The sequence below is a fragment of the Chinchilla lanigera genome, unplaced genomic scaffold (genome assembly GCF_000276665.1).
Source record: "Chinchilla lanigera isolate Chin_1 unplaced genomic scaffold, ChiLan1.0 scaffold00001, whole genome shotgun sequence".
NCBI lineage: Eukaryota > Metazoa > Chordata > Mammalia > Rodentia > Chinchillidae > Chinchilla > Chinchilla lanigera.
The window spans coordinates 46,108,839-46,132,968 of record NW_004955402.1 but is presented as its reverse complement, the minus strand read 5'-3'; the positions used below and the strand labels follow the sequence as shown (position 1 = coordinate 46,132,968).

The window sequence follows — 24,130 nt, the reverse complement described above, 5'->3', positions numbered from 1 at the left end:
AATGTTTGAAAATATATGTGTTTATAAAACATGCTACAGGAAGCAGCAACTATCCTGTTCAATTTATGCCTAAACCCGCTGAATGCTCTTACTGGAACCAAAGAACTGGACATATGTACTTATATAGTAACATTGCATATTATAATTTTCCAAAATATAATTAATGATCAAACCAGGATAAACAGCATCAAATTAGTTGAAACAGTTATTTCCCAATCTGTGTTTATAAAACTGGTAGAGTATCAGTGGTACTTGAGTGCTTAAAAGTATTCATTCTTTCATTACTAAAGATACATACAACTATGTAGAAATATCAAAGGTGAAGTGTTAAGTATCAAAGGAGAAATAATAATACTTTGTGGACCTATCTAAAATTAGTACTAACAGTATCTTGAAGTACTTGTTAAACTTAGTTTATTTTGACATGAAAATTCAAAATACTACAATATTTTGGAAGATCTTTCCTATAATACTGATCTGAGTTATGTATTTTTTCATTTCCCCTCCAGTTTATCATTCAAGAGTTGAAATCAATAGGTTTGAGTTAGGACACTGCCTTTTCATAGCAGATATCCAATTGTCTTCTTTCAGGTCAGAATTTTCTGGATTTTCTCCTCTTAATATAAGATGATTCAGGGTAATCCTTCTCAATTTTTAATACTTATTTTAGTAACCTAAGACAAGTTCTAAGGAAAGGAAGGATTCTCTTTTTGATTTTTTTACAATTATATGTTAGAATAAAAGTCCATTTCTAAACAACACAAAAATTCTGGACAGTATTACTACTACCTCTATTGGATTTACAGAATTTCCTCTGCCTATTAAGGACATAGGAAATACTCATTAGGCTTGACTTATAGAGTGACAAGCAAATCACAGCAAAATGCACTCTCCATAATTTATAGACATCTCTTTTTCTGCATTCATCTTAGTAGAATAAAAGCACCCTCTTCCAACACCTTTATGTTTTTAAAATATAATGGTCATGTATTTTTAAAATTTTTTATTTTTATTAGTACATATTTGCAGTACATGATGATCACATTCACTGTAGGGAATTAGTGCATGTATACCCCACAGCCTTTAAAGAAACACATTCTTCTAGTTATTGTTCTTCCTGCTCAGATTCCTTTGTCATTCGTCTCAGAGTTGGTGTTTCTCAGAATGCTATCCTTACCCCTTTCCACTTTGTCCTTTATCTAACTGCTGAGATGATATTCACTGTATTTTTCCCAAGTACTTTAAGACTCAGAGATCTTTAAATTCTCGAGTACAAACTATCTAATTATCTTCTAGAGATGCCCACTTGAATGTCTGCTTAATTTTGAATTTTCATTTATCTAAATGAATTTCTTCATCTTCTTACCCAGTCTGATCTTCCTGGAGTTTCTCCCCATTAATGTCATCACTACCTACTAGGCTGGTCAAACAGGAAGCCTGGACATTACTCTGCACTTATCCCTTCTCCTTACCCTCCCATAAACTAAATGTTAAATCATTTGATTCAAAGCCTTTAACGACTCTAGCCATTCATTTCATCTGTTTCTCCTATTGCCAGAGTACAGATTTACATTATCATATAAACTACTATAATAACCTACAATTGTATTAAAGGCTCTAAAAATCATACAGAAAAGCCACAATTTTATAAACTTATATAATCATGAAATTATTATTTTGTGCCTCCTCCCAGTTTTGTTTCCTTTTTTTGTTTGTTTTTATTTTTTGAGACAGGGTCTTGCTATGTAGTTAAGGCTGTCTTTTAATTCACTATGTAGCCCAGGCTGGCCTCATACTGACCTCCTGCCTCAGGCTCCTGAGTACTGAGATTACAGGTGGGCACCACTAAGTTTGGCTACTGTTTTTCCCTTTGAAACGAACATTGTCGTAAAATACACTTAGGAATTCTAAACTTAAAGAAAATAATACCAATATACAAAAATCTTAATGATTACATAGTAACTATTATTTTTAGCTTAGGTATAACTACCCATCACAATGATTTGTTTTTCCTTTCTGAGTCTATCTTAATTTCATGATAACAAATGCAGTTAAATCTATTTTCAAAATGCTATCTTCAGCCTTGTCGGAGTATATCTTATTTTCAATCACACAAAATTGCAAGATTTAGATATGGCTGAAAAAAGAAAATCAAAAGTACTGGTAATAAGAAGGAAAATATGTTAACTGTACCAGGGGAGAAATACACTTAAAAATAATCCTGAAAGCTGTATATGAAGGTGTCAGATCACTATCTAAGGAATGAAAAGGCTACTGATGATACCTTTTACCAGAGGGGACAGGGGCAGATTATCCTACAGCAAAAAATCTGAATTTCAGAACATCTACTAGATCACACAGATATTATAAGGCCTCATATATCTTCCTTACTGACTGTTATTCCCAGAACAACATAATATCTGGAATACAGGGTAAGTGTTCAACAAATATTTCTTGAGTGGACAACTGATGTCATATGTGATAGTTTTAATATTAAATGATCTTACCAGCATTCACAAATATCTTTCCCAATAATTTACAAAGCATAGTTTCTAAGAGTTTTCTAGATACCAGCAGAGTTAAGATATAAAGCAGAGAAATCACAAAGTAACAGGTAGAGATATAAGAACAAAGTTAGGGACTCTGATGCTAAAAGAGGGATCTTGTGAACCTGAAACAGGACTCTGGTGATTCTACAAGTAACAAGGTTTTTGTCACTATTTCCAAAGGACTGAATTACTGATACAGACATGCTTCAGGACGAATCCTTTATGGGGAGAAACTTTATTATTTTGTTTTTAGCTATTGCATAATATTGTACCTAACGCATAACAGATGCTCAAAATATGTAAAATAATGGCAATGCCAATATTTAGGGTATGGATGTCTCTTGTTATCTTCAAGGAAGATAACAAGACTTTAGGACTTTTAATGAAGAAATAAAAATACATTCAGACTTATTTTATCTGATGTCTTATTATTTAACTCATCTTTATGTGAAAAATGTATATTTCATACAAAAAATAAATCAAGAAATAGAAAATATCTACAGTAAAAAGTACAAAGCTTTTACATGATTAGTTATTTGAGAAGCAACTGACAGTGTTAAGACTTTTTTATGGGAAAAATAAGATTCTGCTCACCACAAAAAAATATAGATGGGTCAGAGGTATAGCCTTATACTAAAAGACATATTGTGGGCTTGAAATAAAAAATCCTATGTATTCAAAATCCTATGCATCAACCTTGATAAGCTTCAGTTTTCTAATTTTAAAAATATGGATTTTATTACCTATTTTATAGGACTGTTAACAGAATTAAATACTTTATTGAAAGTACTTAGCATACTGGCTGGCAGGGAAAAGTACTCTATAAATATTTGCTCATTTGCTTCCTTTTTGAAAGAAAAATCTGTCCAGGCTTGAGAAAATAACTAATTTTTAAATTTAGAAGAAAGGTAATGAGACTGATGTTGAAAACAAATGTAGAATCTATTTCATAAATATCAACAGCTGATTAAAGACTGAAAAACACCGAACCCTACATTTGCCTGGTGGGGCAATCAACTGCCTGTGTTATCATAACCCTATATGTGGGTTACCTGTGTTATCTATACTTCCAACCCACACTGTCACAGAAAATTAAATTATTTTTTCTTTCTTGAATGCTTCTTCATTCTTTGTGAGGTTTACCATATCACCCAATGACAGATGACAGAATAGGGTCTTTCATGAATTATTGGTCTTTTTATAAGCTTTTAAATAAGCTTTTTTACTTTGCCAAGCAAAGTCTCTTCCACATATATCTAAACATCTAGTTTGATAACATCTAGTTTTCAGTCTTTTACTGATCTTATAGCACAAGATTAAAAGACTGAAAACTTTTTTCTTGAGATAACATTTTCTTCCTTTTCTAAGGAAGATGAACTCATTTATTTATATGAGAGTAAAGTATAATAATGAAAAATTACTGTATTTCTCCAAACTTAGAATTATAGTATATCCTTTGGATTAAAAATGTAAGGTTAAAACTATCACATATTTAATACATTCTACTCTTAGTTGTATAAGTATGTGGGCTAAGCAGATACACTGCTCCTTGTTCACTATCAGAAAGTATTTAGATGCAAGATTATTAATCTTTTTACTAAAAGTTCTAATTTTTAAAAAAGGAGAAAATAAAAATGTTATATACACAGCAAAATTTGGTCAGAGGTATTTCTGTTCTCTTTTCTTTTCTGCCTACAATATCGTAAGTAGAGACTGTTCCAATTGTACAAATTTAAGCTAAACATTTGCTTTTACAGCGCCGCAGGTGTAGTGGTGTCATGCAAGATTCTCACATTTGCTTTTACATCAATAATTCCTTCTCCTAATTAGAACTACTAAAATAACTAAATAATGAGAATCATGAATCTTTTCAGTTTGACTCAACCTAAAACTTACATTTTCAAATGGAAATTAAAAGGAATATAATTATATGGCCAATTTCTGTGAAATAATTTTTTCTAATATGTAACAGTATATACAATAAAACATATACAACTTTATCTATTTAACCTGTAAATAAATTAAACGTATGTTTAATAATGTAACAAAACTACGTAACACCTAATTATATAACACTGTTATCTGATAAGTGATACAGTTAAAAGGCTAAATTAATCCTGAAATTATTCGAATAACTTAATTTGATATGCTGATTTTTAGATATTATTGATGTGATTTGTTGGGTAGATACAGTTATCAATTGTTTATAATGCTGAACAGTTATAGTACTTTTGCTAAATAAGACAATCAAATTTTTTTCTTAATTTGTATAACATTGTCTAAGATTTTAAAATATTTATCATCTCTATTCTTGAGCAAGGAAGAAAACTATCATTTTTAATTAAGTCAAATCTAATCCCTCATGGCAAGGGGTAACATATGGTATGGTCAATTATGGGCTCTGTTGCTAGGCTTTCTGGATTTGAACCTGGTTTTGATTCTGAGGTTGTACATAATTTCTCTGAAGGGTTGTTTCCTGAGGAGGAGAGGATGATAATAATGCTGTCATTCAGTGAATTAATATTAGACGGTTTAGAATGAGGCATATGAAGTGTCATATAAGAATCAGTACCCATGCTTATTCATAATGGCTGTAACATTTGGTAAGCTTTAAGGAACTTTGGGAAAAAAAATTCAATAGAGAAGAATCCGTATTACGGACATTTTCTGACCTTATATTGCCTTGTAGGCTCATATGGCATACCTCCTGTTTCAGGTGTGGCCACATTCCAATGTAGCTCAAAATATTTAAGTGAGATCTGTTCTTCTAGTCTCTCTCCAGGCCAAAGTCCTATGAAAACTAAAATCCCTGGAACACAATCAAGAATGACTTCAAGGGAGGAAGTCATAGCCTAGAGGTGTAAGGAAGGTATCAGATATTTACACTTTAGGTACCAAAGCTTCTACACTGGCAAATTCCAGGGTGAAACCCACTCCCACTGTCTGATCTGGTATAGGCAGAATACAGGGCACACAGTAGCCCTCCAAAGTCAGTGGTGGTATCTAGAAGACAGGACAGGTGGAGAAGAAGGGATATGAGAAGGGGAAGGAGATTGGAATGAACAGCCAAAAAATTTGAAACGGTGTTTCCTTCTTACTGGAATGGGGCAAGTCCTTAAGCACCTCTCTATATCAAAAATCGACTCTCTATTTTATGGATCACAGGAAAGTCAGAAAAGAGTCTAAAGACATGTTATAATAGTTGGGAAGCACCAAAGGAACTCCAGGCAAAGTTTTATTCACCATCCAAAATGAAACTACTGGGCTGAGGATGTAGCTCCGGGACACAGTGCTTGCCTGGCAAATGCAAGGCCCTGAGTTCAATTCCCAATGCAAAATAAAACAAACAACAACAACAAAACAGAGTAAAACTATTTTAATCAGTTTTCAAGAACAGAGATATGGCGATACACATACCTGAATATCATCCCTGGTTTGGAGGACCAAAAAAATGAAGCTGATATCCAACTAACTTTGTACAACAAAGTGACAAGAGCTAATTTACGCCTGTTTTATACCAGTTTTACACCTGTTTCACTGTAAACTGCCAGCTATATGCAGGGATAGATACACACACACACACACACACACACACACACACACACAGAAATCCATCAACTCTTATCACCACTGGAATGGGAAAGTTATTACTGCAAGAACCTCAAACTTATAATAAATTAGTAATTAGTAACAGAACTTTATATAATAACTACATACATTATATTAACATACCATATTGTAGAAGGAAGAAAATTCTTCAAGTCATTTTATTATTTCTGGAAAGTCAAAAATCCAATTCTGTCTTTATAGTCTTACCTGCCACTTTCTCATCTGTTTCCCTGTTACCATCATCTGAATATCTTGCAAAGTCTAAAGAATCAAGAGTACTGATGCTTCCAGCTCGATCTATAATAAAGACAAAAATAACAATAAGCAGATTTTAATTTTTTTCAAATGATTAGAATTCAAGAATTTATCGATATTTCAGGTTAATAAAACCATGAATTTAAGTTCTAGGATTAAACAAAAAAGATAAAGATGCTCAGATCAGTTAAACTACATAGAGTAACCAAGTTTCCCTGCCCAAATCTCTGACTGACTGCCACACAATCCACACACAGGGCATACAGCAAAAAGCCCAAAGACAAAACAATAGAACATAAATTTGAACGGCCAGAAGGGCAAACTTTGCAGATTCAGTTTGAATGAAATAATTATATAATAAAGAAGGAAACAATCTGAAAACATAAAACCCTCTAGTCTTCACAACTTAAGATACGTATTGTCTATCATACAATACAAAATTACTTGATACATTAAAAAAAAAAAAATCAATAAAATGTGATCCAGTGTCAAAAGAAAACAAATTAGGACTAATACAAAGATAAACTACATACAGGAATCAGTACACTAAAATTTTAAAACAGATATTATAACAATATTGTGAAGTGAAGTAATATATGTAAAGTGTGAGTTAAAAGAGAGAAAATCTTAGCAGAAAAGTGCAGCGTAAAAAATACCAATAGAAATTCTAGAACAGAGAACTAAATGTCTGAAATTAAAAATCTACTTGTAGAGTCTTGTAAAGGAATGAAGATGATGGAGGAAAGAATAGCGACCATGTAAATGAATAAAAATTATTTAATCTGAAGATTAAAGAGGAAAAAAGATTGAAAAGAAAATTAACACAGCCACAAGAATCTGTAGGTCAGTAAGAAAACAACATGTAGAAATTGGAGTCAGGCTAGGGATATAGCTCAGTGGTCCTGAGTTCAGTTCCTGGTACCAAAAAAAAAAAAAAGAAAAAAAAAAAAAAAAAAAAAAAAAAAAACGGGAGTCAACGTAGGTGAGACAAGAGGTGGAGATAAAGACTGCAGAAACTTAGGCATATTATGATCAAGTTGCTGAAAACCAAAAGTGAATAGAAAACATAAAAGGCAGACCAAGAAAAACAAAACATTCATATAGGAGAATAATGATTAGTACAACAGCCGATTCTCATTTTAAAAAACCAATGAATGCAAAGGCATCCAGACTGGAAAGTAAACTATTGTTTACACAAAAATCAGATTATACAATAGTGGGCTGGGGATTTAGCTCAAGGGCAAAGCGCCTGCCTGGCAAGCGCAAGGTTGTGAGTTCGGTTCCCGGTACCGGAGAAAAAACCAAAAAAAAAAAAAACAGATTATACAATAGCAATTAACATTTCAAAAGTAAGGCTAAGAAAACAATTTCATTTCCAATAATATCAAAAATAAAACATGTAATAAAAGTAACAAAAATGTAAAACTTAAGACAATGATAATTGTAGAACATTAATGAAAGAAATTAAAGATCTTGGAATCAGAAAGTGGTAACAGTTTTGCACCATTTTGTAAATACATTAAAAACTATCAAATTGTACACTTTAATAAAAGATAACACAAACGTAGGCAAGATATGGGGAATCTGCAATCTTCACATCAAGATGGTGAGGACGTAAAATTGTACAGTCACTTTGGAAATCAGTCTGGCAGTTCCTGAAAAGGCTAACAGGCTACTACTATAGGACCCACCAATTCCACTTACTTAGCAGAAATGAAAATACGTAGTCACACACAATCCTGTACATGATTGTTTACAGTAACATTATTTACGATGGCAAAAATATAGAAAGAACCAAGTGTCTATCTACTGATCAATGGAGAACTAAAATGTATTATTCATCTATACAGTAGAATGTTATGAACAAAAAGTGATAGTGATGATACATGTTATAAAAATTCCAGTCACAAGAGAACTGCATGTTGTGTGATTTCTACTTATTTAAAATGTAGAGATAGGGCAAACCTATAAGCCTAGAAAACAGGTTAATCACTTCCTAGGACATGGGTATAGAGATACATGTGGTGTCTGCTACTAGGCAAAAGATTTGTTTCTGAGGTTATGACTATTATCTCTGAAAGCAGATTTAAGTGACTGTTGTACACTCTATAAATATACTAAAAAACACTGAATCATACACTTTAAATGGGTTTTTATTTTTTTAGGACATGTTTGCATTATACAATGATTACATTCCTCATGGGCAGTTACTACATGCACATAACACATCTTAAATCTTTCTTTTCCATCCTTTTCCCTCCTTTCCCTCCTCCCTCCCTCCCTCCATTTAATTTTCAACTTGCTCTTATTATGGCCACTGAAAAGTATTTTCAAGAAATTTTGTTCCAAGCCAACAACTTTATAGGAAAAAATCTAACCTTTTAAGATAATCATAATATCACAGAAAATAAATCTCTTAATGTATTAAAATCCAACTTGTCAGGAAAATATTGTTTATGGAAAATAATTTTTTCTTTGAACTAAGCTGTAACATATTTTGTAAGTAAAATGTACTAGCACCTTAAGACAATTAAGAGGTTGCACTACAGCTTCAAGGTAAGTAAGCTTCTTTAGATTCAGCCACAATTCTTATCCAGGACAAACAAATACCTCCTGTCTTTCAAATGTACTAACATACAAAGATGAAAAGTTTAGAGAAAAATACCAATAGGTCTGATAGCACACACCTGAAGTCCTAACAACTTACTTAGGAAGCTCAGGCATGAGGATCACTTGAAGCCAGTAGTTAAAGACCAACCTGGGCAACACAATGCGATCCCATCTCACAAAAAAGCAAAAGCAAGTGAAATCCTATCCCAAAGAGAAAAAGAATCATCAAGGAAGCTACCATTTTCTAATATGAAGTACAATACTTTTAACCACAAAGTGCTAATGCCAGGATGCTTATTGTGTAACTTCTTAGTAATTCACTCTATAACTCAGAAACTAATGACTAGGAACTTTCATCATAGTTGACAAGCCAGTAAAACTTGTTCATTACTTTATCAAGTTTGAGAACTAAATCCATTATAAATGGTGTGAACATAGAATATGCAGAATAGTTTCATAAATCACATATTAGTTTATTAATATTTACATTTAGTATTTTACTACTGGTGATAAATGCACTCTTGCTATAGTTTAAAAAATTAGCCCTAGATCTTTGAAAAGGTATCTTACAGAAATTACACAGCATGTTATCAACAGCAATTGACTATGTAAAACAGAATATTAATTTTTCATTAAACACTCTTTTCTGTACTATTTGAAGACTTCGTTTGAATTTTTTGCATCCCCCATATTATATTTAACCTTTAAAAAATGGGCACTTCATGTGCTGGGCCTGGTGGCACATGCCTCTCATCCCAGCATTTGGGAGGTTGAGGCAGAAGGATTGCTCTCAGTTTGAGGCCAGCCTGTGCTATGTAGTGAGTTCAAGGCCAGCCTGAACTACAGTGAGACTAGTTAAACAAGAAAAAAAAGAAAGAAAGGCACTGAAAATTCTAAGTATCCAATTCACAATTAAATGACAGAAGAAAATTATGAAGTAATTAGCTTTAAATTACATTCTTGCAGTAAAGGTCTTTACTGTGAGATGCCCCCCAAAAAACTGTCATAAATAATATAGAAATGTATTTTTATATATAATATTATATATAATATATAAGCTATGTATTAATTATATATAATATATAAGCTATGTATTCAATAAAGACACTACTACTAAAAATTTACCTTAAAAGTAATTAATTTAAACTTATGGCTACATATAAACATTTTAATGTATTTATCCACTTAAGGATGGATCTCAGAAATTACTGTTCAGGGGCTGGGGATTTAGCTCAGTGGCACAGCGCCTGCCTGGCAAGCACAAAGTCATGAGTTTGATTCCTGGTACCGGAAAAAAACAAAAAAAACAAAACAAAAAAACAAAACAAAACAAAACAGAAATTACTGTTCAAGGAAGAAAAGCTACAAAACAATTTTAAAATAGGAAAGCTTTTTTTCTACTTTGGAAGTAATGTAAAAGTACATGCAACATTAAAGAACATTCTCTTACACAAGTAGTATATGTATGAATGCTAGAGTAAAACCACAATGGTACTCTGCCTCAACTATTTAAGGTCAATTTTAACATTATTTGAAATGGCTACAAATTCTAGCCTTGGTAATAAAGAAAGGAAGGGAGAACTTGAAACACTTGACACACATGACAAGTTGGAGAGTCTTTTATTTCTGTCAGTTGCAGAACTCCCATTTTAATTTTCCTAATCCTCAATCTTTCTCCAATGAAAAAATATTGAGAGTCCAACTTCCTCACTTTTTAGTTAAGAAAACAGAAGGCTATGTATTTATTCCATTAAATATTTATTAAGGTATGCTGAGAAGTATTCAGTAAGATTTGGTTCTTGCCTCAAATAAGTCATAATTCCCTGGAATTACGTCATATACGTTGATAACAATAATACACTCAGATCCCTGTATGTTAAATATATGAGTGAGCTAGTAGGATTTGTATCTTGCAATCTGTAGCTGTCTTTTCCTCTGTATAAGATTTCACAATGAGCTAATAAACTTCAGTCAAAATACTTAAACAGGAAGAAATTTAAATGTTGGAACTTTATTGACAAATCATTCACTTAAAATTTCCATAATGCCAGATGATTTTACCACCTTAAAGGCTGTTAGCTAAAGAGGATGATTACTATCAATAATAAAAATAGAAATTCTTATTAACATTCCTTCTGACCACTTATTCTGTGCCAGAAGCTTTACACAGACTTATTTAACCTTTCTAACAGCTCTATGCTAGAGGAGTTACTACCATCAGCATTTTATAGTAAAAGAAACAGACTACTCAGTTATGCAACTTGACAGTGACAGAACAGAAACAAGAACTTAAGGTCTCTGACACCAAAGCCTGAGCTGTAAACCATTAGTTCTCTCTAAAAATATTAAAGAACATATAGCTCTGATCTCCTAGATTCCAGATAAGCTGAGTTTCATATTGTGAATGTCTTCAGTAAGAACAATATTGACTCAATTTTGCAGAAAGTTGGCAGACCAGAAGAAATAAGCTATAGGGGAAAAGGCTAATCTTCACAAGGAAGTATTTCAAACATAAATTTTTAATATATCTTCAATGTTTATTGACAGTTTGGATGCTAAGCACAAGGATAGGCAGTAGCGATAGAGAAATAAAATATAGTCTCTTTTCCATTCTAGTGTTAAATAAACATTTATAAATTGCTTACTTTAGACATTTGTGCTACATATGAAAGGGAACAAAGATATATAAGACATACACACTCCACAATAACATCTTAAAAAAAAAATCTGTTCAACTAAAATGTTAATACACAAACATTTCAATAATACTATTGGAATTAATTAGAAATACATATAAGTTCAAAAGTCTACATACATAATTTCCATAAATAGGACAGACAGAAAAAGAATTACAAGTTTAGAGGAATTAGAGATCTCTAAGGTTGGAGAAACTTCAGGGAAAGGAAGGAACATAAATAGAACCTTTTGATTGTTTTGGACAGGAGGAAGAAATGTTAAGAGGTTTTATCTGAAGTGACTTGAAGGAATAGCTTTTAAAATCAGGTAAAAGTAAAGATAGAGGAAGTGATTAAAGCTGAAGGGTAAGGCTAACACTGATGATTCAGGTATGAGCTACAGGGCTGAACCAAGGTAGTACATGAGCTCAGAACTAGAAAGGGTTGAAAGTAACAGAGACAATCTGATGATACACCTGGAGCAACCCTATCCACCCAAAACAGGTCCAGCTTGTTTAAAAAACAAATGAACATCATTTCTAACTTGAGAATTTTTGAAATAATAAATGAGAAAATCTAGAAGGCTACACCCATGATTGCAAATGTATTATATTCTTCAAGGCTTAGCCATGCTCCATTATTAGACTAGAAACTTAAGATCACTACACAGGAAATCAAGGTTGCAAAAAACAGTACAAGCTAACTTGACCTTGTTAAGTTATTTCATTTATAACAGCTGATAAAGTTGATGGTACTGCTTTGTGGCCTGGACATACTACAATCACTTATATGACATCAATGTCTTGATTTCTGTTAATTCTCTAGTGTGGCCAGCTTGCTGAAATGAGTGATACTTCTGCCACTTATCCACATCTGCCTTAATATGGTGCTATAGTTTGTCACTCTAATTATTTTTTAAGTAATCAATTCTGTCTCAGTTGCCTTGCCTCCTGATTGGCCATTTTGTCAATAAAATATACTCTAAGTTATTAAAATACTTTGCCTGATGATATACAAAAATGACCAAATTTTTGCTGAGGTTTTGTTTGTTTTTGAGACAGGGTTTTGCTATGTACTACAGGTTAGCCTTGAATTTGCTGTGTAGCTGAGTCTGGCCTTAAACTCAGGATACCCCTGCCTCAGCCTCCTGAGTGCTGAGGTGACAGGTGCCTACCACCACATTTGGCCCCTGAGCTGTTTAAAAGGAGAAAGTAAAAGCTGTAGTATAATGGAAAGAGTACAGACTTTGAAGTTACTGATCCTGTCCAAAATAACGGTGAAAAAGAGGCAAAAACAGGATCTAAGTCAGTCTGATCTAAGTTTCTGTTCTGAACATATTATGCTGTTTTTTTCTTTAAAATTAGCAGAGTTCTTTGGTTGTATGGTAATTAGTCAAGTAGAAATGCTATCATATTTGTCAAGTGAATTTCAGGCACTGATGCTTCTAATATATGCTTTTAAACTTCTTTCTTTTTAGTTCAAAATGCCTTTTAAGCAGTATGCAAAAACATGGTGGAATTATTACTATTTTAATTAGGACATCAAATATCCACTAGTCCTAGACCAGGAATAACGCCTGCCTGGCAAGCACAAGGTCCTGAGTTCGATATCTGGCACAAAAAAACAAAAAACTAAAAACACTAGTCCAGCTTAAATTAGTACTGTTAAACAACGTCTATCTGTCTCATCCTTTCTTCACCATCAGCAAATCTGATCCAGTATTTTCCTTTAGTGACTCACATTTTTTTCTCATAAAAGAAATCACTGTACAATGAATTTCTAAAGTCTTTTCACATACACATTCTCCCATGGACTTCATTAAAACCTTACGACTAGCAGTGAACAGAAATGATTCTTCTGTTACACAAAACTCAAAAAAAAAAAAAAAAGATTAATGCAAGATGACAGAACTGGTAAGCAGTAGACAGAACAGAAAATCAGACACTGGTACAAGTCCAGTTGTCTTTAAAAAATGAGTTGAGTTGAAAACTACTTGATATAGACTGGTACAGACCTAAAGGTGTTTGTTGGAGACAAGGACTTGCTATGTTACCCAGGCTGGCCTTCGAACTTGTTGTGATCCTATTGCCTCAGCCTCAGGAGCAGCTGGAATTACAGGTATGTAACATCAAGCCCAGCCCTACTGTTATTTTATCACTGTCAGACTGTTCTAGAGCTACTCTGATCACGTTCTTATTTTTCTATTTTGTTCACACTAACATGAGATGCCTGTCATCCATCTTACTGAACATATCAGCTCTCTTCATTCCACTATAGTTTAATGCTACCTTTTACTGAATTTTAATAAATACCATTGGTATATTCAATTATATTGGGCCTTCACCTTTCAGGTATCTATTGTTAAAATTAACCAACTTATATTCAGCACGTCCAGATTTTCCTTTGCAGATCCCATAGTGTATGTGGAGTTGGAGAATCAAGAGTGTCCCTTACTTAAGTGAAATGGGGCTAGCAACCACTTTACAAGTTAATTACACTACTGAATAAACACTCACTGTAAGACACTTGAAGTAGATCAAACCCCTAAGGTAACGTAAACCCTTTTACTTCAAATCAAAGAGGAACTGTATTCAAAGTACGGCCAAATAGTAAAACAACATTTACTCAAATAATAAAGGTTGTTTTAGTGTAAATAATCTAAAAGTCACAATGTATCATCAAATCCCACAGCATGTATAGGCAGACATTAGTAAAAAACAACTACTTGTGAAAAAAACAGGCTTTAACATTTAATATCATTTTCATTTTTTCTCAACTTTATTATTTGAAAAAAAAGTGCAATTTTCTTATTGCTTCTCAACTTTTTTTTGCCTCTCAATTTTATTTCTCAACTTTATTATTTGAAAAAAAAGTGCAATTTTTAACAGTAAAGGGGTCTGTTTCCTCAGATTAATACACTTATCTTGCCTAAGTGCCACCAAATACTAAATGTCATACTACATTTTTGAACTATCCAATGGAGTTATGTTATGTGGTAAGCAGAGAGCTTCATGTTCCCAGATAATGTTTCATACTAGGAAAAATCTAAAATAAGTATTATCTTTCCTTTACCTTTTCTTCCTTTTCCTTAGTATAGAGTTTAATATAGCCAAATACTAGTTATTGCTTATTCAAAATTTCCTTTTTTGAGCACTTTCTTTCCCTTTCAAAATGTCTATTGTACGTTTTGGATCTTATTTACTCTTTCAGGTTCTTACACGAGGGAGACAATACAATGTTTACACATGCAAGTCTGATGTATTTCACTAACAAGTATGGTCTCTAGTTGCATCCATTTACCTATAAAAGCCTCAAGTTTATCTTTCTTTATAGCTGAGTAATATTCCATTGTATAAAAATACCACATCTTTTTTATCCTTTCCTCCGTTGATGGGCCTTTGGGTTGTTTCCAAGATTCACCTATCACTTTTGAGGGTCAAACAAATTTTACTTTCTCTACAACAGCCATTTCATTTCTACAATCAAAAATTATTTTCCTATAAGAATGTACACATTATCACAGAAGATTACTGTGTAATTTTTTTCATGTGTTACACTTGCCTTTCCATCAAGAATATATACTCAAGGATATGTATTAAGCTTCTGACCTCTCCCTATAAACCTAAACTGATCACAATGCTACAATTATGTCAATATAAAACTATTAACTATGAAAGATATTCAAGTTATGGTAGTAGGCAAAAAAAATTGACTAAATTTCCACATAAATTAATAATAATTTTGAAACAACTGGAAAGATATTGGGAAGGAAAAAAATGAGTTATGCAATAGTTATATTTAACAATGTCAATGATCCAGACAACAGTGGAAAATCAGATAGTAATGGAAGATCTCATTGAGCTAAAAATAGTGAACTTAATAAATTTGAGAAATACTCTATTGATATTTTCTCTCAGCAGGCAGAAAAAGCACTAAACCCAATCTCAAGTGAACAGTGAGGAACTACTTGGCAAAGCTGAAGAGATGGGAACTCTGAAAGGGAGCAATCTTTGTATTGATGATACTATAGAAAGGAACACTGAATACAGTGAAATATGAGGTACCCTCACAGAGTTCTGACAAGCTCTTGTGGTGGCAACGTCTGTAATCTCAGGACTCTGGAAGACTGAGGCAGGAGAATAGCAAGTTGGAGCCCAGTTTGGACAATGTAGTGACACTGTTTCAAAATAAAAAATAAAAACAAAAGGGTTGGGGATGTAGCTCAGTGCAAAGGTTAGGGTTCAATCCTCTGCATGGCAAAAAATAGTCCTGAGAAAAGATAAGTAAGATGGAGAGGGGATTTAAAAGTGGAAGATGATTAAAGAAAGTTCCAAGCTCTCAAGTGAAATTATTATATTCAGTCACAACTGTCATCATATCAAATACAAAAGAGCTAACGGTTATGATAAAGGCTTGAAAGTGGTACAGTGAAAAACCAAGCAACTAAGTAAGTCTGGGGAGTGCATGGAATTTGTCAGGTAAGAATCATTAGGTATTTGGAAATCTTTTTAAAAACAACTGTGTAACAATTTTGTTACACCACTCTTTGTCGAATTCGTCTCAAAGGTCAGCAATAAAATCTCTTCCTGAAAGGGATTATCCTATATATTAATTAAGGAAGTTACACCTACCGAAAAAATTCCGTATTTTAAGAGAGAAATGTGGTTAGGATTTACCTTGATAGAAAATGCACTCTTTGTACTTCTGTAACATCTATATTTAACAATTTAAGTCACTGGTATCATTCAAAAGTATAGAGATTTAAAAAAAATCAACTAGGCTACAGTTTAAAAACTGTGCATTAACATTTGTTAGTAAATTCCAGTTGGTCTTATATCAGAGACTAAAATATTTCAGCATCAGTGAGAAAAATCTAAGATGCCTCCTAAAAGGAAGATACTAGAAGTCCTACAGATCATCCTCAATAGTTTTCAAAGTATAAAAAATGCTTATAAATAAATGCTGAAAGAGGCAAATGACTGCTTTATGCTGCTAAAAATGATTACAGCAAGGCTTAAAAAAAACAACTAAGTTTCTACCTTATGCAAAGAATAAAACCCTGCATGCTGGTAGGATCATGAGATTGATTACAGGCAGAAGCTGCCTGTACTGAACTTCAGCTTCGCTGTAATTTTGGACACTACTGACAGTAAGGCACTAAAATTAAATAATATTGATTTTATTTAAACAGAACAACTTTTGTGCAGCACAAACGCCACTCAACAGGTCTTACATGCATCTGACTTTTATTGAGAATAACAGGATTTGCTATTTTCTCTTTCTTGACTTTGATTCAAAAAATTACTGCGGGCAATTTGAGAAAGATTTCCTGGTAGTGAGATTCAGATTAGAGAAAAAGGGAAAAGGGTTGCAGCAATAAGTTAGTTTACAAGGGAGCCTTCCAGAGTGTCGTAACAGCCAGTAAACTGTAAACTCTTGATATTTTATAGACACTGCCCCAACACCAACAGAGGATCCAGGAGCAAGTGCAACACCAGCCAAGGACTGCAAGCGGGCAAACAGTCCCTGCGGGACCCTTTTGCTTCCACCACAGAAAGCCCCCCATCTCCAATTCTCTCCCTTCCCCAAAGCGCTCTGATATTCACTACCCGCCCAGAAACACCCTCTCACAGTGCCAACAACCCCGCAGGAGCGAGATAGGCTGCGTCCACTTACTGAGCTGGCCCCCGCCCGACGTTGTACTCGGTTCCCGACCTCCAGCGCCTCCACCGCCGGCTGCTCCGGGGACCCCAGGCGCCCCCATCCCCGGCGGGGTCCCACTCTGTCTCTCGAAGTTGCCGGGATTGGAGAAGTAGTCGCGCAGGCGAGGCAGCTCGCGGCCGCTCTCTAACAGCTCTGTATGCAGCTCCAGAGCAGTCAGCAAATACTGATCCCGCAACAGCTGAGCCGCGATTGCATCAATTGACAAGCGGGCTGGAGTCTCCCCTGTACCCCCCAGGGCCACTGTAGTCGCAGACGCCTCCCCAGAGAGCCCTGGCCGCGCACAGCCCCCCAAGGCCACGGGATCCTGTGGCGATAAAGAGCCCGCAGAGCCAGGATCCAGACCACCGCCGGCACCCAGCCGAAGTCCTGCCCGCCGCTCCTCGGTCGCTGCTACCTCGTCCTCGTCCTCATCCGAATCACTGAGGAATGGATTCACGCCGCCGCCACCACTGCCACCACCTCCAGGCGCCATCGCCGCCATCTTATTCTGTCAGAAGTGTGGGCGCCTCCTTGACTGTATACAACAGGCCGCAGCCTGAATCCCCCTGAGCCGCAGCAGGCTCTGAGCACCTGCACAACTCCGGCCAGACCACTTCCTGCCTCCGGTCTTAGAAGTCAGAGGTAGGCTCGGAAACTCGAGAGTCCGGGGCGGCACCAGCCACCCGCTCAGCCACCGCTGCACTCGCAGCCGGGTCTGCAGGCGTCTTCCTGGTCTCCACTCTCGCGATAACTGTGCGTGCCCCGCCCTCGCCCCGCCCTAGACCGCCTCAGCCCCGCCCATTCCCAGTGAGCGTGCCCAACTAAGTGAAGGACCCGCTTCTGGGCTCAAATGCAAAACCCAGCCCACAACCCTTTCAGGATTGGCTGGAGTTACGGGGGACTGGCCCGAGAGTTATCGCGAGAGCAGCCGCGGCCCGGGAGGTGTTGGGGCGTTCTGCGGCTGAGGGGCGGAGGTGCAGGTGCAGTAGGGATACCCTCTGGGATAGCGTTTGAGGGGACAGAGGTTCAGTTTGCCCGAGAGCTTTAAAGGCGCTGGGTCCTGCCTTCGTCCTGAGGAGGTCTCGATCCCGAGATCAGGTCTGACCCGGCCCTCAGGTAAAGTCTAGAGGCCAGTGCGCTGGGGTGCTGCGACCCCGAAACGGTGGTCTCACGCCTGCGGACGTGCTGCTTCCGTAATACGCCTCGCTTCTTGTCGTCCTTAGCAGTTAGCCGGTGACACTGTCTCCGCACCGATAGTGATTGCCCAGAGAAGTAGTCAGACTTTGGCTCCGTCTTTACCCAGCCACGCGCTTGCTCACTGTGGAGGCCTAGTGACAGCACCGACTCGGGGGAGCGGCGCCTTCCCTCCCGGACTTGGTCCCGCGAAGCTGGGGGGTGCGGGGTGGAGAGGCTGAACGGAAAACGGGGTGCTGGGACTTGGGTTTGCCGGGATCGGAGGACAGCTCGACTCGGACAGCAAGCTATTAGGTGCTCAATAAACACAGGATTTTGTACAAATTTATGTAAGAGGGACTCTTCAAAATACAAATCTTCTTTCACCAGTAGAAAAATGAGTAAACTTAACTCTAAAGAGCTTAATGACCGGGCCACTAACAAATATTCGAACTCCAGTAGTGGAGCCTGTTCACTGTTCAAAGGAACTAGCATAGTTTGTCTCAGATCCAAAGGCATTCTTTTCCCACAGTGCCTTGAAGCCTTTCTAACTCTTTCATTTGTCCAGAATCAAGTGGTTTTTTTTTTTTTTTTTTTTTTGAGACAGGTCGCTGTGTAGGTCAGGCTGACCCTGAGTTCACTATGTAGCCCAGGCTGGCCTTGAACTGGTAGTGATCTTCCTGCCACAGCAGGATTGGAAGGTCATTTATCTTTTATCTCAGCTTTCAGACTAGGCGGTAAAAGAAAAATTTCCAGTCACCAGTTTTAGACTATTACTGATAGCTTCCATTTTCTTCACACAAAGCTTGCCACTTTTGCAGGTTTTAGATTTCCTTTCATACTGTACAGCTTCCAGTAGGCACCAAAATAAATAGCAGTATAAGTATGACCAAAGTATCCTCTTTGGATCTATGGGAAAATAATAATAGAGCACTCCTATATAACCTTAGTTCAGGTTATTGATTTACATGTAAAAGTATGCCAACAGTTAAGTGTAAACTTTAATTTCGGTCTACCCAGGCTCAGTAGACAAAATTTACAATCGTGTAAGGATTTGGGGATGTTTTGTTTGGTTTTTGCCAGCAAGGCTTTTTTTCCCCAAATAGTGTTAGTACTAAAAACTTTATTTTTTTAGTAAAACTCCTGATGTTCTAATGCTAAATATTTTTCTTTGCCAGATATTGAAGAAAAATGAGAGAAAAAAAGCTGTTATATTAGGAAAATATATTAGTATCAAAATGGTCAATACTGTATTCTGTTACAGATTTCTTAGCAAAAGACATTGCTGGTCTTTATTTTAATTGAGTTTGCCAGAGAGAATAAAAGTTGAAACAGTTTCTGGAATACAGAAAGAAAAGATTATTGAATGGCATAGAAAGGACCTGATTAAAAATGGATTTTCATTTGTGTAAGGGGAATTTTAAAAATTTCCTACATTTAGGGTTCCTGAAGAAAATTGTGCTGATCAGAATGGAGAGGCTAAGTTCAAACCCCAATTGTATGCATTATCTATTGAGAAACCTTGAAAAAATTAAAACCTAGCTTCCTGCAGCTTCACTTGCTTTCACCTGTTAAAATTGTGAATATTGTCAGACCTGGTAGCTCATACCTGTAACCCCCAAAATCAGGAGGCCGAGGTAGGAGGATCTCTGAGAGTTTAGGTTCAGCTAGGGCTACTAAAAGAGGGAATAGCTTTAATTTAGAGTCTGAGTTCTAAAGCAAGTTGAAATAGAGTTAATGTATTTCCTCAGAGTTACAAGGCATTCGATGTAGAAGTTCTTTCATGACTGAGTTTCTGTACAAACCTGTAGTGTCCTGCTAATTCCTGTATGATAGCCATGGACTTGTTTATGTGACATTGCAAACCCATAACAAAACTGGCCAATCTTCACAGTAGTACTTTTCCCCCTACCATATGTAGGGTTTTAGTTATCAATTAAAAATGTATAAGTAGCACACACTAGAATATTAATAATTTCTGATCTGTACTTATCATAATTTATTATTAATAGTGTTGGAAAACTTCCTGCTTGGAAAGATTTGCATTCATCCAGGCCTTTACAGGTAATGTTTCCTCTGAATAAAGATAGTCATTGAATTTCATACCTTATTTATACTAATATTTCATTAGTAGCATCATTTATGGGATACCAGCTTTTTTACAAGTACTTCAGTTGCATTAGTATTACAATTATTTTTTGCCTTTAGTAGCCTTAAAGTAATCAAAAATAATATTCTAAATGAAAGTTTTTGGTTGATTTAAAGTTTTAATAATTTCTGTTATTTTATTATTTTCTCAGTGTGATAAACATTCAACAGATATAAGATAGATACAACTTTTATTGGTATATGGATATGTCTTTCTAAAATTTTAATGATTATGCATTTATTTTGGAGATTTCCAAGCAATTCGTCCATGGCAAATAAAGTTTTCTTTTTCAATATATCTGAATAAATTAATTCTCTTTAAAGGGAAATATTGTGTAATAATAGTTATTAGTATATATGTTCTTGGCAATAAAAAAATAGCATATGAATGTTGATATTTTACTATCATTAAAACCTAAGATGTGGGCTATTTTTACAGCTCTTGTTCAGGGCCCAAAAAGAGAAGCAAGGCAGCCTCTAGTGGCTATAGTGCATATTGCACTTATTTTTGAAATAGTACTGGACAGTAATCCTAAATAATTTAGTCAGCAAACATGTGAGTCCGTACTAAGTGCATAGGACTCTGATGGATACTAGTGATGCCCTTTCCTTCTGTCCTGGAATTACAGTGAGGTGGCAGAGACAGACATTAATTCAAGTAGTCAAAGACATAGCTATGTAATTACAAACTAAAGTTTTTGGCTTCTAACTTAGCTTGCACAGTCTGTGAAGAAATGAGGCTTGAAAGGAGATACTAGGAAAACATGGAAGTGAGAGAAGATGGAGGATAGGTTGGAAGTGCATTTTATGGAGAGAAATTCTGTCTGTAAAGATATTAGAGCAACAGGGAGGATGGGTTACTTGAAGAAATAAAAGAAGGCCAGTGAGGTGAGATAACCATACAGCAAGGGAGGGTGCTATGAGTCAAGATTAGTAAAGGAGACATAGACCTTACAGGACCGTGTTAGTGTATTTTAAAATTGGGTACTTTGCTACCTGTAATATTCATCCTTTTGCTTGGGGTTATTTTGATTTTTCTGGGTCTTTTGTGTTTCCATTATTAGTTTTAGGGTTTTTTTTCCTACTTCTGTGAAGAATGTCATTGGTGTTTTTATAGGGATTGGAGATTGCTTTTGGTAAAATGGCCTTTTTTAAAAAAACAATATTAATTCTACAGATCCATGATCATAAGAGGTCTTTCCATTTTCTCATGTCATAATTAATTTCATTAGTGTCCTGTAATTTTTTCACTGTAGAGGTCTTTCACGTCCTTGGTTAGGTTGATTCCTAGATATTTTATTGAATTCTTTTTGAGGGTATTGTGAATAGAATTATTATCTTGATTTCTTTGTTTGCTAGTTCATTATTGGTGTACAGAAAAGGCATTGATTTTTGTTTGTTGATTTTGTATCCTGCCATTTTGCTGAATTTGTTTATCAGATCTAAAATCTTTTGAGGGAGCCTTTATGGTTTTTTTGTGTATAGGGTCATATCATCTGCAAATAAGGATAATTTGACTTTTTTCCTTTCCTATTTGTGTCCCTTTTATTTCTTCCATGACTAAAATTTCAAATATTGTATTGAGTAGGAGTGTGGAGAGTGAACCTCTTTGTCTTGTTCCTGATTCCAGAGAGAATATTTTCAGTTTTTCCCCACTGGGTATGATACTGGCTATGGATTTCTCAGACATAGCTTTTGTGATCTTGAACCATGATCCTTCTATACATAGTTTCTTCAGGGATTTTATCATGAAGGGATGTTGAATTTTTCAGACTTTTTCTACATCAGTTGAGGTGATCATGTGATTTTTTAATTCTTATTTTTTTTTATTTATTTATTTATTTATTTATTTATTTATTTATATCAGGAATCAAACTCAGGGCCTTGTGCTTGCCAGGCAGGCGCCGGGACACCAAGCTACATCCCTGGCTTAATCTATTTATTTATGTGGCATATTATGTTCATTGGTTTGTGTATGTTGAACAGTCCTTGTATCCTGGGAATGAAACTAAGTTGATCATGGTATATCATCATAATGTTATTGAATTCTTTTTAGAAGTCTTTTATTAAAAAGATTTTTCTGCCTATATTCATCAAGGATGTTGATCTCTAACGTATGTGTGTGTATCCTTATCAGATTTTGGTATCATGGTGATATTGGCTTCATAGAATGAATTTGAAAGCATTTCTTACCTTTCAGTTTCATGCAGTAGTTTGAGGAGCATTGGTATTAGATCTTATTTAAAGGCCTGGTAAAAATTCTGTAGCCAGTCTATTTGGTCCTGGGCTTTTCATTGTTGGGAGACTTTTTTATTACTGTTTCAATTTTATTACTGTTTCAATTTTATTACTGTTTCAATTTGCTTGTTATTGACCTATTTAGGTTTATATACCCTTGGTTCAATTTTTTTAGGTCCAGTATGTCTAGAAATTTATCTATTTCTTCTGGGTTCTGCAATTTATTGGCATATAGGTTTTCAAAATAGACCCAGTGTTTCCCTGGATTTCAGTGATGCCTGTTGTAATTCCCTTATCCCCTTTTTGTAATCCCCCTGATTTGGATCTTGTCTTTCTTCTGATTTGTTTGGCTAAGGGTTTGTCAATCTTGTTTATCTTATCAAAGAACCACTATGGGGGTTTTTGTGTTGGTTGTTATTTTGTTTTCTTTTTTCTTTAAAATAAAAAAAATTGAAAGCACCAACTCTGTTTCATTATTTTTTTTGATTTATTCCTTTAGTATCTATTAATAATCTCTATTATTTTTCTATTAGTTGGCTTTAGTTTGTTCTTCTTTTCCTTGGGCTTTCAGATGCATCATAAAGTTATTTAAGATCTCTTTGATTTTTTTTGATGTAGGCAATTATAATTATAAAATTCTTTCTGTATGTACTACTTTTGTTGTTTCCCAGAGATTCTAGTGTATTATGTTTTCATTTTCATTTTATTCCCGGAATTTAAAAATTTCCCCTTGATTTCTTTCATGGCTCACCAATTATTCAAAGTTGAATTTTTCATTCCATGTGTTTGTATAGTTTTTCTTGCTATGAATTTCTAGTTTCATTTTATTATGATCTGATATTATGACAGCCATTATTTCACTAATTTTGTATTTGTTAAGAATTCCTAAATGGTCTAAAATATTTTGGAGTAAGTTATGTGAATTGCTGGAAGGAATGTGTATTCTGCAGTTGTTGTGTAGAATGTTTTATAGATAGCTGTTAAGTTTATTTGACCTATGGCATAGTAAAACTGTGATATTTCCTCATAGATTTTTTTTGTCTAGATGACATATTTATTGATGAGAGTAGAGTTTTGAAGTCATCCAATGTTATTGTATTGGGATGTATGTGTCCTTTCAAGTGATGTTTTATGAAATTGGGTGCACTATACCTTCTTAGTGGGTTGCTC

General features: G+C 35.1%; 2 protein-coding genes across 13 annotated transcripts in view; one reads left to right on the top strand and one right to left on the bottom strand.

The window, feature by feature from the left end:
* Kiaa1468 (KIAA1468 ortholog) overlaps positions 1-18,134 on the bottom strand; it is a 111,496-nt gene extending 93,362 nt beyond the window's left edge. For all 6 annotated transcript variants that reach the window (XR_001232916.1, XM_005373018.2, XM_005373019.2 and 3 more), the window contains exons 1-2: positions 17,375-18,134; positions 6,366-6,455 (exon numbers count right to left, since the gene is read on the bottom strand). Coding sequence is in view for 5 of the 6 variants with exons in the window: in XM_005373018.2 (XP_005373075.1) it covers positions 6,366-6,455; positions 17,375-17,903 (619 nt within the window). In the remaining variant the exon portion in view is untranslated. The remainder of the gene's footprint in view (positions 1-6,365; positions 6,456-17,374) is intronic.
* A 200-nt stretch (positions 18,135-18,334) lies between these two features.
* The window catches only part of Pign (phosphatidylinositol glycan anchor biosynthesis, class N), a 135,058-nt gene continuing 129,262 nt past the window's right edge, over positions 18,335-24,130 (top strand). For 6 of the 7 annotated variants that reach the window (XR_001232906.1, XM_013511173.1, XM_013511163.1 and 3 more), the window contains exon 1: positions 18,335-18,517. The gene's annotated coding sequence lies outside the window, so the exon portion shown is untranslated. Of the gene's footprint in view, positions 18,518-20,586; positions 20,639-24,130 lie in introns of all 7 variants that reach the window. The other variant, XM_013511154.1, reaches the window with a different exon arrangement.